Raw genomic sequence first — 14,288 nt, 5'->3', positions numbered from 1 at the left:
TATCATAGAGAAGGTACCCTTATATTCTGGCTAGGATCCTATAGTTGATAAGAGACAGCTACAGTCAGCCAACTGAACCAACAGGAGAGTTTTGTCAGCAATTCCCAGGTGTAAATCATGGTGCAGAATATTAGAGACATGGCAAGTATTTATTTGGCTTCAAGGAGTATTTCAGAAGAGACATCTTGAGAGCAGATTTGATAAACTTTAAGGAATATTTCCTCCATCCAGTATTCCTTCATTGCTCTGTAGCAAGAGGAGATTTTTATTTTTTAATGCTTGTTCTTCATGTTGTTTCTTGGGGGATGGCACTCTCTAGAGAGTAGCCAAGAGAAAAGTTGATCAAAAAGAGTTTTATCCCTTCCTCCATCTCATTTCTTGCTCTGACTCTAGCTGGATCCAGACCAGCTCCTAACATAACCCATCCTGTACCTGATCCCACCAATTTTACCTTAGTTGTACCTGGAAAATTTTATGGAAGTAAAATAGTCCACATATTTCTCTTATCCCAGGAAAGAGAACAGAACCCCTAGACATGCCTATAGAATGGACCAGGGGCATTAACAAGTGTTTAGGTGGTATTTCATAAAATCACTTTCCATCCATTGTCCAGTGGTACTGCCACAACAAATCTCAATACATATATGGGCCAGGGATAATTCTTTAAAGAAAATTGCCTCTAAAAGAGTGGTTAAGGGCCTACATCATTTAGAGGTAGAGCAGGCATTTAGCATCCAGACATTCTGATGTGACCACATTACAGGAGGACCAGGAGCTGGAGGGAAGGGGGACACGTAGGGACTGGGTCTTCCCTCCACTAGCACCCTCAGAATTAGACTTTTGACACTTTCCCCAAATGTGCCTGTATGTAAGATCACAAATATGAGAGCGATCAGATTGAAAGAAGGCATTGCCATGTACCTTTGACATAAAAAAATGTTTTAAAAATAGCACACACTTGCTAATGATTTTGGTAATTCTTCTTTTTTTGGTTTTCTGGGACTCTCATAGAATATCTTGGGGTCTCTCATCCTCTGAGAAGCCCTCTCCATCTCCTCCTCAGAGACCTATTCTGAGTGCCTATTGTCTCCTTTATGTCTTTATTCAAATGCCACATCGAGGTGGACCTTGGCCACCCCGACTGTGATTGTAATCCAGCTCCCATCCTTCCCTCCTGTTTTATTCTTCTCCTTTTTTCTTTATTAGCAATGATCACAAATTTACTATATATTTTACTTATTAATCTTACCATTGGCTTCCCCACCAAATGTAAGCTCCATGAAGGCAGCGGGTGGAATGTTTTGTTTTTTTGTCCACGCTATATCCTAGCAGCGTGTCCAGTAGCTGGCATAGAGTGGACCTCAATAGGTACATGTGGGATCACTATGCATACCATGGGAGTATTACCTTCAGAGAACTTAGCCAAGTCAAATTCATTGGACCAGGTAGTCCATTTTACACCCTAACGACTACTGAGAAGTGAAGACATGTATGCTTTTGAGGATGGCATACCTTATAACTTCAGAAGCAAGTGAGAAGTGGAGGCTTGGCATGGCTCTCTGAAAAGTTAATCACCCCTCTCCTGGAGGAATATTGGTAAAGGCAGAGCATGTCTTCTTTGAGTCATCCGTTTCACTTCTTGAAAGTAAATCAAATGGCAATGTAATTGTCAAGACTCCCCTTTTATAAAGTATATGCCATCTGTATAGAATAAACCCCATCCCTATTTCCAGTGATAGGCCCTGATTGATTTAACTCAATTAGTGATCCCATCCCTCCATATTAATTAGTGGTCCAGGTATAAGCGCATGATGGCATTTGGGCCAGAGAGAGGAAGAGTGAGCCCCGTTACTATAAAGAACTCAGGAGACGATTTTGTATAGTGGTTAAGGAAATGGACTCTGGGGTCAAGCTTACTAGGTTAGCAATCCCAACTACACCACTCACCAGCTGGTTGACCATGAGAAAGCTAATAAATGTTAGTTTTTTCATCTGTGAAATTGGGATAATAATAATAATATCCATTGCATAGGGTGGTTGTAGAGATTAAGGAAGAGAATACCAAGCGCAGAGTAAATTAGATACTCTTGGTAGAATTCCAGTGAGAAAAGGAAAAATAAATCTTGAACAGAACACTATGTATTAGCAGATCATTCATTCATCAACTAAATGCTCCATGAGCACTTACATGTGCCAGTTAGGGGCCATAGAGGCACAGAAGTGAGTCAGGATTGAGTTCTGTAGGGACTTGTTGCAAAGACAAGCCGTGCATGAAATAACTAGTGTAGGACATTGTTCACAAAGCAATCAAGCATAGATACCATGATCTGAGGTCCCAGGAGGGAAAATCTTACTTTACTTAGATGACACAGACAGTTGGTAGAAAAAATTCACTTAAGACATTCAGCAAGAAGCATGTCTAATCCTTAAATGTATGGTTTTAACTATATCTTTAATAATGATCAGCCCACCCCCCCAAAACCAAACAAAACAAAAACAAGAAATGATTCAAGGTATTAGATTAGCTCTCCATTAGATTTCTCTGTTAATGCATGTTTAGGTCCTTGTATAAAATATCAAATATAGATGTCCACCTTGAACACCCATTCATCCCCACCCTCCACCCCTCATCTCTCACTATCCCATCTCAGTCTCTCCCCAGAGGTATCCAACCATCACCAACCACCATTACCAACCCATCTGGTAAATAGAATCCTAACCTTTTTGTGTGGGTTTATCATCACTTATGTATACTTAGAAAGATAAATATATATATGCCCTCAAGGACATTTAGGAAAGGTTGGATCCCCTGGAGAACAATGGGGTGGGGCACCATAACTAAGCTGTCATTTTATTCCCTGCAAGGCATTATGAGATTCAGTGATTGTGCACATTTCCTCATTTATGCTCTGGTCTCAGGATGAATTAAAAGCACTTTTGAAATCTGCCGAAAACAAACTTGTAGTAATTGAATTTTCAGCAAAATGGTGTGGTCCTTGCAAAAGAATTTATCCTCTTTTTCATGTAAGTATCATCAGTGTCTATTTCACAATTTTAGAAGGAATTTAAAGTTCTCAAATAGTTTTCCCAATAAATCTTAAAAGTTTTGCCCTTATGAGCCATTATGGAATCATAGCTTCCCCCCCACTTGGTGCCTATTTCTTTTTTTATTATTATTTTTTAATTTTTTCAATTTTATTTACGTATAGTTGATTTACAGTGTTGTGTTAGTTTCAGGCATACAGCACAGTGATTTGGACGGATAGATAGATAGATAGATAGATAGATAGATAGATAGATAGGTAGGTAGATAGATAGGTAGGGATAGAGATACTCTTTTTCAGATTCTTTTCCCTTATAAGTTACAAAATATTGAGTATAGTTCCCTGTGCTACACAGTAGGTCCTTGTTGGTTATCTATTTTATGCATAGCAGTGTGTATGTGTTAATATCAACCTCCTAATTTATCCCTAGCCCCCTTTCCCCTTTAGTAGCCATACGTTTGTTTTAAAATGACTGTACTACCCAAGGCAATCTACAGATTCAATGCAATCCTCATCAAATTACTAGTGGCTTTTTTCACAGAACCAGAACAATTTTTTTTTTAATTTGTATGGAAACACAACTAGCCAATCTTGAGAAAGAAAAACAGAGTCGGAGGAATCAGGCTCCCTGACTTCAGACTTTACTAACAAAGCCACAGTAATCGAAGCAATATGGTACTGGCACAAAAACAGACATATGTAGATCAGTCGAACAGGATAGAAAGCCCAGAAATAAACTCACGCCCCTATGGTCAATTAATCTACAACAAAGGAGGCAAGAATATACAACGGAGAAAAGACAGTCCTTTTAGTAAATGATGCTGGGAAAACTGGACAGCTACATGTAAAAGAATGAAATTAGAACATTCGCTAGCACTATATACAAAAATAAACTCAAAATAGATTAAAGACCTAAATGTAAGACTAGATACTATAAAACTCCTAGAGGAAAACATAGGCAGAACACTGTTTGACATAAATCACAGCAATATCTTTTTAGATCCGTCTCCTAAAGTAATGAAAATAAAAACAAAAATAAACAAATGGGACCTAATTAAACTTAAAATCTTTTGCACAGAATCATAGTTTTTTGAAGCATCCTGATTAACCTGAATATAATATAGTGAGATCTAATTAGATCATTAGTACATAAACCAGAAGATTAATATTACTTGTCTATGGATAATTCTGCAAGGATCATCAAAAGGTGCGAAAGAGTACAATTGTACAAAGGAATGGATTATTCGTAATAATGACATTTTACCTAAGTTCCAGAGTTCAGAACTTCCAGATATTGGAATAGATTACAGATGAACATGATACTTGTTTTTAACTATAATATAAAAGAATAAACTGCTCCCAATCCTTCAACCCTATTATCAGAACAAATCCTATGTCTTACATATTCCTTTCATATCTGATCTCCTTTATAAAATATCTTAGTAAAATATTCCACTTAGTTGTAATCATATATTTGTATTCAGATCTTTTTCCATATACACATTGGTTCATGTTTTTATCAAGTTTCCAGATTATAATTTTCATGTCTATACAATGTTTCATCTAGTTAATTTTCCTATTACCCCATTTAAGAGTTTTCACCACTGAGGGGCGGGGAGGGAGGTGTATAACATGCAACAGAAAGAAACTCAGGGCATTTTCTTTTCATTTCTCCTTATTGCGCAGATGTTTAACATTTATGGTCCATTTTATGAAATCTGTTCCTTCAAATATAAAATTTGGATTTCTCTACACAACTGAAAATACTCTGGTTTATTTTCAGCAAGATTTCTAACATTTCAACTTTTTTGACTTAAATTCTTGAATCTAACTGAATTCATTCAAACCACAATCACAACCTTTGATATTTAATTTAAAATCAACATATTCAAATAGAGAAATTGGCTACATGACATCTCAACATCTATTCTCTGCCTAAAATTCTTAGAATATCCACAGGGAACATTTTCATATCTGGCAGACCCCTCTATTCAGACACTTAAAACTTAGAGTCTCCAAAGTTTAGCTTCAGGAGTATAACTACCTCACCTGCCACAAAGTCAAAGCTGATCAAATTTCAATGGCCAACGAGGCATTTTAATCTCAGGCTTGGTAACCCCTTTCTCCCTTCATACCTTCGGGCCCTGAGGGCGGTAAGGGCTCTGCCACTGTTGTGTCCAGACTCTCACAGCTCCTCCACACCCATCCTTAACTTTATAGTTATTTATAGTTAGCCCTTTGGTGATAAACGTCCCTAAATTATCCTAATTTGAATGTGCCATCTATTTTCTGCTGGAATCCAGACTAATGCACACACAGTTTTTAAATTTGGGTGTATCCACACTGTGAAATACTATTCAGATGATAAAAAGAATCAAGTAGGCCCATACATAATGAAGGAATTACCTCCAAGACAACATAGAATTAAGTAAAAAGAGAACAATATAGGAAAATTTATACAGTATGGTCCCATTTATGTAAAACAGAGATACATATACATATGTGTGTATGTATATATCAATATACATATATATTATATGTAGACAAAGGGGAGCAGAAGATGCATATCAAACAAGTTTTGTTTTTTTTTTTCTGTGAGAGGGACTGAAAATTGGGGGAGGATTGAGAATGGGAAAATTTCATGCTTTGCTTTATTTTTCTTGTAACGTTTGAACTTTTTCAAGAGAAGGTATTCATCATGTGTCATTTATTAAAAACTCATAGTACATAATGGAGTTGGAGGAAACGCTTTTCTTACTCTAGGGCATTTTATCAGAGATCAAAGTAGAAACAGAAACCAAATTAGAGTGAAAAGGATTTTAATATGAGGAGTTAAATGCTCATAAAATCATTAGAAGACTGGATGAATGGGCTCCAGACTGGAACCCCATGAATGGCTCAAAAGCACAACACACCCACCTCAGGGGATCCTAACTTTGCAGATATCAGATGTGAGAAGAAATGGGAAGCCACTACTGGGAGAAAACAAACAAAAAACAAACAGAAAAACAACACGAACAGTGTTGATTTTGATTCTAACTCCCCGACAGCAGTCGGGGAGTTAGAATCAAAATCCGGAAGCTGATGTCAGGGCACTGGATCCCTCAGCAAAGCTGCTGCCTCCAGCACGATTACCCTCCCACACCCCAGTCTTGCTTTCCAGCAGGACATCCAAAGATGAAAAGAAAGTAGCTCTGTCTCACTTCTGCCTTCCAAGTCTTGCCTGCATGCATCTCACTGGTGAAACCAATTTGCATCCAGAACTCTAGCTGCAAGGGAATCCAAGGAAACTTTACCTTTTCCCTTTTCCAGGCTCTGCAGGAAGGTGGAATGGAAGTGAGCCAGCTATACCATTACTCTAGGTGGGGAAGAATTCAAGACATTTTCAGGGGCTTCCCTGGTGGCACAGTGGTTAAGAATCCGCCTGCCAATGCAGGGGACAGGGGTTCGAGCCCTGGTCTGGGAAGATCCCACATGCTGCAGAGCAACTAAGCCGGTGCACCACAACTACTGAACCTGCGCTCTAGAGCCCGCAAGCCACAACTACAGAGCCCACGTGCCACAACTACTGAAGCCGGTGCGCCCTAGAGCCTGTGCCCTGCGACAAGAGAAGCCACCGCAATGAGAAGCCTGCGCACCGCAACGAAGAGTAGCCCCCACTCGCTGCAACTAGAGAAAGCCCACGCACGGCAACGAAGACCCAACACAGCCATAAACAAATTAAATTTAATTAATTAATTTTTTTAAAAAAGACCTTTTCAGACACACAAAAACTAAAAGTTGACAACCCGGAGTCTCTTCTAAAGGATGTATGGCAAGAAGAAAAAAAGTAAATCATAAGCAAATGTGGATTTTAAGAAGTGATTTAAAACTTTAAGTCTTGAGTAAATTCCACAGTCCCATTTGATCTGGGCCTTGATGATTAAGAGCAGGGGTCAGCAACCTTTTCTGTAAAGGTTAAAGACAGTATTTTCAGGTTTGCAAGTTATATGGTCTATGCCATATATACTCAGCTTCGATGTTGTAGCACAAAAGCAGGCAATGGCAATACACAAATGGGCAAACATGTTCCAATAAAACTTTATTTATGAGACCATGTGGAGATCTGGATTTGGTCTATAAGGCGAAGTTTGATGACTCTGGGCTAAGAGGATCACCTGGCATAGAACCCCAAAAAGAACATTTCTGGAAAAGGGGAGGTTATAAATTTGTTGAGAAATTGCGTGGTGTGATCGTGGAAAGGCAAGTACTCTGTGAGGCTAACGTACAGTGTATACAGTGGAAGTAGCAACACACGAGCCTTGAAAAGGAAGCTGAGCCCAGATGGAGAAGGCTCTTGTGTTATAACTTAATGAGTTGCTGTAGAGTCAAAACAGAAGAATGTTTAAAAAGGTTTTGCCATGATCAAACGTGGGTTTTTGGAAAATACTTTTGGCAGTGTTGTATAAGGATGGGTTGGAAAGACTGAGGCAGGTAACCCAAGGTGAACAACAATGTCAATGATGAGTTTACCAAAACTAGGGCAGTGGTTTGGGGAGAAAAAAAGGAAAGATCAAATTCAGGAGACAGTTTAGAGTTAAGAGCAAACAGAACAGGTGACCAGATGGTAACAGATTATATGGGAGGAAGAACAGAACAGAAGGAAGAATTTTGTTGAGGGCAGAGGAGGGTCCTAGGTAGATGGAGTGGGACCGTGAGGGAAGGCAGTGTTCACAAGGGAACACCAGTCTAGCAGGGAACCCGTATCTGTACCATGTCTTCCGACTGCTACTCAATACAAAACTACTATAACCCTGTCCATTTCCTGTCAGACTTGGGAGACTCTGATAACTTCCTAAATAGAACCTGACTCTGAAATCAGATGTCCACATAAGTCAAACCCATTGCCCCGCCTGACTGCTACTGGAGAACACCCATGTATCTTGAAACTTGAAAAGTGCAAGTCAATTTCCCCAGAATTCTTGGGCAACACCATCTTCCTACCAGGCATAGAGATGCAGCCAGTCAAAACCAGCATCTTTTTTTTTATCTGAAGAGTACTCTAAAATACCAAAGGCCTTCGTGTTTGTTATCCAAGAGTTTCCCCCCAATTTCATCATCTTGATGAGCCACTGAAGAAAGAACTCCCACTTGGGGCACATTCCATGAACAAACAACCAGAGAGAATCCCTACAACAGAACTCTGCACCTAATGTCCACCTAATCGGTCCGTGTCATGCTGCTTCCTGCTTGTCCACGGGAGCAACCACCAGTGACAGCTCCATCTGTTGTTGTCTCCACTTGGCCAAACTCTGGACACTTCACACCACCATTGAAGAGAGGTTTCTTTTGAAACAGGTCAATGGAAATGCTTGAGATATGATGTTAATGCAAACAAATCAATATGCTATTAAGTGCCCTTAAAGAATGAACACAGCTGTTGGGAAAAAAGAAAATCCCAGGAGCTGACATTTACAGGCTGCTTCTGCATCCACTACCCCACACCCATTACCAACACCACTGTCACCACCGCTGTCAAAGATGCTTCCAGAACATCTGGAACAGAAGCAGAAGAGTTGTTTTTCCCTCCTCCCATTTTCCATTTTCTTGCAAATGCTTCCCACTGGCAGAACCTAACAGGAAGACAGCCTGCAGAGGATTCTGGAAAATCTAGTTTTGATACGTAGCAGAACACAGACTTTAGACTCTGGTTCTGCCATTGATCTTTGCTTGACCTTGGCAGCATCCAACCTTTGGCTTTGGTGCTTGAGGTTCTAGGCAGTAGTGCAATGCCAGAATGATACTTAGCTCTCTTGATCAACCTTTTTGTTCGGTTTTGTTTTTGCTAAAAGACATTGCTAGTGTGTGATTTAATATTAACATTAAGCTAATGAGGAATTTTTACTCTTTTACTTTGAAGGAAATGTCCGTGCAATACCGAAACGTCCTGTTTGCTAATGTAGATGTGGACAATGCTCGGGTAAGAATCTTAAATCCTTCCTTGTAGATATGTAAAATCCATTGTGTTGTCATTGAGAGTGCTGTCTCAGTGATTACATAAGCAATTTAAAGTGTGATGAACTGTAGTAAACGCCCTCCTAATGTTCTTGTATATTTGTATTTTTTTTAAGAAGACAATAAATATGTGGCTCTCCTGCTGTCCCCCGCCTTCCCATACTATGGCAGAATTCACTAATCGATCCTAATATTCTTCACCACTTGCTCTAGACTCTGCCCCACAATCCTGCTCAGTAGCGTTGCTCTAGACAGACAATACCAGTTGGTTGAAGTTGAGCTCAAAGTGAAAAATGATTTTCACCCCTGTAATAGATTATTATTCAGTTTCTAAAACCTAACTCAATGCATTACAGACATTTTAACATAACTTGCTTTCCCCTTGCTATAGCTTATGCTTTTTGTGGGGTTTTTTTAAGCACCACAAGGAATTCCAGGAAATCCTTCCCTTACCTCCCTAGAGCCTTTCTTCCTCACCCCCCCCCCAAATATAATCAGCCCATGTCCTCAATCAAAATGTGCTTACTGATACACACAATGTGTCTACAAAATTATTCTTCCTAACATTTGTTCACTTATAATGAGGAAAAGTACCAATAACAAGTGGCCTGTGCATACATTGGATTGAATTTGAGCTTTAGAATTTAAAAAATCTACTGTTCACCCATCCTGCCCTTTAATGGTTTTGTGACCTCTTATCAGTTAACCTCAAAAACTTCACTTTCTCTGTATGTAAAACAAGGTAATAATTAACAGAATATGATAAGTTAAAAGGCACAAAATATATGACATACTACCCAGAACATAATAAAAGTTCCATTTTTCCATTTCCTTCAACTTTCATTAAAGTGTGACAGTGTGTGATTGTCCTTTAAGCTGAATCATATACTATGCATTCAGAATACACAGCTAGGGTTATTATCTCTTTGTCTTTTTCATATTCACAGAGTTGTGCACCTATCACTACCATCAATTTTAGAAAGTGTTCACAACTCCAGAAAGAAACACTGTTCTCTTTAGCAGTCACCTCCCCACCCAGATCCCTCCATCCACCACCTCAACCCTAAGCAACCATAAGTCTACATTGTCTCTAGATTTGCTTATTCTGGCCATTTCATATAAATGGAATTATAGAATATGTGTTCTTTTGTGATGGGCTTCTTTCACTTAACATAAGTTTGCGGGATTCATCCATGATGTAGCATGTATCAGTACTCCATGCCCTTTTATTGCTGAATAATATATTACCTTTTTTTTAATCCATTCATCCTACAATGGACATTTGGGTTGTTTGCAGCTTTTCGCTATTATGTCTAATACTGGCATAAACGTTTATGTATACATTTTCATTTCTTTTGGCTATATATCGAGAAGTGGAATTGTTGGGTCATATGGTAACTCTTTATTAAACTTATTGAGGAACTGACAAATTGTCTTTGAAACAGCTGCACTATTTTACATTCCCACCAGCAATGTATGAGGGTTCTGATTTCTCCATACCCTTAGCAACATGTGTTATTATTTTCTTTTTTGATTACAGCTCTTTGTCTCTTAAGGTGAAACAAAATGCACAATTTTCTTTTCTAATAGTAATGTATTCATTGTTGTCATTGCTGTGGTCATGGAAATTATACTGTAGTGGGGGGTGGCAGGGGAGAGGTTTTGATCCTGTGGGTGGCTAATTTTCTTTTGACTCAAACAAAATAAACAAAAAGTGGTATTTGAAATCAGATTGTAATGGATTAGAGCAACTGGAATGCTAACATATTTTCTTGTCTCTTGGCTCCAAATCTTTCACAAAGATGGGCAGTGAAGAGGCGTAAGGCTTAAAAGAAAGAAATATGCAAGCCTTACTTAAAGTGCAAGGCATTATATCACCCCATGTCTCAAGTGTGAGTTATAAAGAGACCTTTACTCATTCTTATTTTTTACAATATGCTCTTTCCATATTGGATTCCACTGGCGCCCTTCTGCAGTCTTTCACAATTTTTTAAATGCTTTTATTTATTTATTTATATTTCTTTTTGGCTGTGTTGGGTCTTCGTTTCTGTGCGAGGGCTTTCTCTAGTTGCGGCGAGCGGGGGCCACTCTTCATCGCGGTGTGCGGGCCTCTCACTGTCGCGGCCTCTCTTGTTGTGGAGCACAAGCTCCAGACGCGCAGGCTCAGTAGTTGTGGCTCACGGACCTAGTTGCTTCGCAGCATGTGGGATCTTCTCAGACCAGGACTCGAACCCGTGTCCCCTGGATTGGCAGGCAGATTCTCAACCACTGTGCCACCAGGGAAGCCCCACAAGCTCTTTTAAATAGAGCTCATTTTGTCCTTCAGTGCATTCTGTTTTGGCCCCCATCTCTCATCCGTCTCCTAGAGCTCTTGAATGAGAAAGCTCAGGAATGCTGGAAACAGTCATTTTTCTACTGTAACATTCCTGGAAGCTTTGAGGATATATTAGAAAAGTTCTTGGCAAGAGAATCTGTAATGTATCAGCTGTCCCTGGGCTCTCAGACATGCCTCCTGAGACGTCACCAAGTACCACTGTTGGTCCAGAGAGAGGATACCAAAATTGTGACTTCATGCCATTTCTTTTATTTTCCAGGAGTTGGCCCAAATTTATCACATCAAAGCAATACCCACATTTCAGATGGTCAAACAAGCCCAGAAGGTATGTTTCTATGGTAACTGGCAGATTGAAATAGATTATAGAGCCATCAGAGTCTAAAAATAAAAGGCCTGGGGTATCCTGGATGGACGAAACAACTGTATTTATTTTCAATCTTAGCAATGTAATTCTTAGTTTCTGAACTTTACATATTGGCAAGGGGTAAAAAAAAAAAAAGCATGAATCGTGATAAATCTCCCCATTTAGACCATTTGAGGTGTCCAAATCCATATGAATACCCCACTATTATCCCTCTCTGGAGCAGAGCCATCAAAAAAGAACCTTATAACAAGGAGCGTGATGAAATTCTCTCACAAATATATACATGGTTTTCACACTTGGGCAAACATCAATCAAAAGCTATTACAAGGTAAAATAGCCTAGTGGTTGACCAGGCAGGTTCTGGGCTCAGATTTCTGTGGTTCAAAAACCAGTTCTTCCACTTCCCAGCAGTTTACTTAATAACTTCTTGGTATCTTAGTTTCCCTATCTGTAAAAACATGGATCGTAAAAAGTTTCCCCCTCCTTAGTGAAAATGAAATGAATTAACATGACTAAACTTTTTAGACCCATCCTGACACACATGAGTATGTTATGTCAATTATCTCGAAGATATTAATGGAATGGAATGCCTCAAATACTTGGTGTGTGATGAAACTAGTAATTACATATATGGCTGGGAGCACGGACACTTGTGCGTACCTTTTGAAAGGTGATTTTGCAACACACTTAAGAGGAACAAACTTTTCATTCCCTTTCACACATTATCCCATTCTTGGGAATTTTTCTTAATGAAATACCTCATGGAAAAATAAATGGCTAAGTGCATAGTAATTGTAGCATTATTTCTAACAAAATATGGAAACAAGGTAAATGTCTTTTTTTAGTAGAGTGGCTAAGTGATTTATGATACATCTAGTCTATGAAAGAGTATGCAATTAAAAAGTGTTATGGACAGAAAAGAAGCAGATTCAAAGATACAGAAAACAAACTACTGGTGGTGGGGGGAGCAGTATAGGGGTGGGGGAGTGGGAGGTACAAACTATTGGTTGTGACAGGCTCAAGGATGTATGGTAAAACACGGGGAATATAGCCAATATTGTGTAATAATTATAAATGGAAAGTAACCTTTCAAAATTGTAAAAAAATTTTTTAAATGATTGAGCTAAAAGATTAAATAAATAAATAAATAAAAAGAGTTATGAAGAATATATGTAAAGTAAAAAAAATTCATACTTAATCTTTGTAGAGATTATGTCTGCAGTATAGAGAATGAGAGCATTTGATATGCTAGCTGCAGAATTTTATCTTCGGTGTCTATTTGTGTGTATTTGCTGTAACATAATTGAAGCAATAGATTTTTTTTTTTAATTTTATTTATTTTTGGCTGCTTTGGGTCTTCGTTGCTGCGTGCGGGCTTTCTCTAGTTGCTGTGAGCAGGGGCTACTCTTTGTTGCATTGTGCGGCCTCTCATCACAGTGGTTTCTCTTGTTGCGGAGCACAGGCACCAGGCACGCAGGCTTCAGTAGTTGTGGCATGCATGCTCATTAGTTGTGGCTCATGGGCTCTAGAGCGCAGGCTCAGTAGTTGTGGCACACGGGCTTAATTGCTCCGCGGCATGTGGGATCTTCCCGGACCAGGAATCAAACCCGTGTCCCCTGCATTGGCAGGCGGATTCTTAACCACTGCGCCACCGCGGAAGTCCCAAAGCAATAGATTTAAATAATTTTTCCCCAAAAAATGACACTACCTATTCCCTCTCTTGAGGTTTTACTTGAAAATTGAAACCGTTTAACATATGCATTCTTTTTTTTTTTTTTAGCAACTTTATTGGAGTATAATTGATTTACAATGCTGTGTTAGTTTCTGCTTTATAACAAAGTGAATCAGCTATACATATACATATATCCCCATATCTCCACCCTCTTGCATCTCCCTCCCACCCTCCCTATCCCACCCCTCTAGGTGGTCACAAAGCACCCAGCTGATCTCCCTGTGCTATGCAGCTGCTTCCCACTAGCTATCTATTTTACATTTGGTAGTATATATAAGTCCATGCCACTCTCTCACTTCATTGCAGCTTACCCTTTCTACTCCCCATGTCCTCAAGTCTATTCTCTCTCTCTTTTTTTTTTTTTTTTAGATTCCATGTATACGTGTTAGCATACGGTATTTGTTTTTCTCTTTCTGACTTACTTCACTCTGTATGACAGACTCTAAGTGCATCCACCTCACGACAAATAACTCAATTTCGTTTCTTTTTATGACTGAGTAATATTCCATTGTATATATGTGCCACATCTTCTTTATACATTCATCTGTCAATGGACACTTAGGCTGTTTCCATGTGCTGGCTATTGTAAATAGAGCTGCAGTGAACATTGTAGTACATGACTCTTTTTGAATTATGGTTTTCTCAGGGTATATGCCCAGTAGTGGGATTGCTGGGTCATATGGTAGTTCTATTTTTAGTTTTTTAAGGAACCGCCATACTGTTCTCCATAGTGGCTCTATCAGTTTACTTTCCCACCAACAGTGCAAGAGGGTTCCCTTTTCTCCACACCCTCTTCAGCATTTATTGTTTGTAGATTTT

At 39.1% G+C, this 14,288-nt stretch overlaps 1 protein-coding gene across 1 annotated transcript in view; it reads left to right on the top strand.

Moving 5' to 3' along the window:
- The first annotated feature begins 2,459 nt into the window (after window positions 1–2,459).
- Window positions 2,460–14,288, top strand: part of LOC309632799 (thioredoxin domain-containing protein 8-like) — a 28,984-nt gene continuing 17,155 nt past the window's right edge. Inside the window, exons 1-3 of the mRNA XM_082400637.1 lie at window positions 2,460–3,064; window positions 8,894–9,003; window positions 11,633–11,749. Coding sequence (XP_082256763.1) covers window positions 2,905–3,064; window positions 8,894–9,003; window positions 11,633–11,749 — 387 coding nt within the window. The 5' untranslated portion in view covers window positions 2,460–2,904. The remainder of the gene's footprint in view (window positions 3,065–8,893; window positions 9,004–11,632; window positions 11,750–14,288) is intronic.

This window comes from Balaenoptera borealis (genome assembly GCF_965194805.1).
Source record: "Balaenoptera borealis genome assembly, chromosome: 8".
NCBI classification, from domain to species: domain Eukaryota; kingdom Metazoa; phylum Chordata; class Mammalia; order Artiodactyla; family Balaenopteridae; genus Balaenoptera; species Balaenoptera borealis.
Note: the sequence above shows the minus strand (reverse complement) of the source record. Positions and strands in the feature narration are given on the sequence as shown.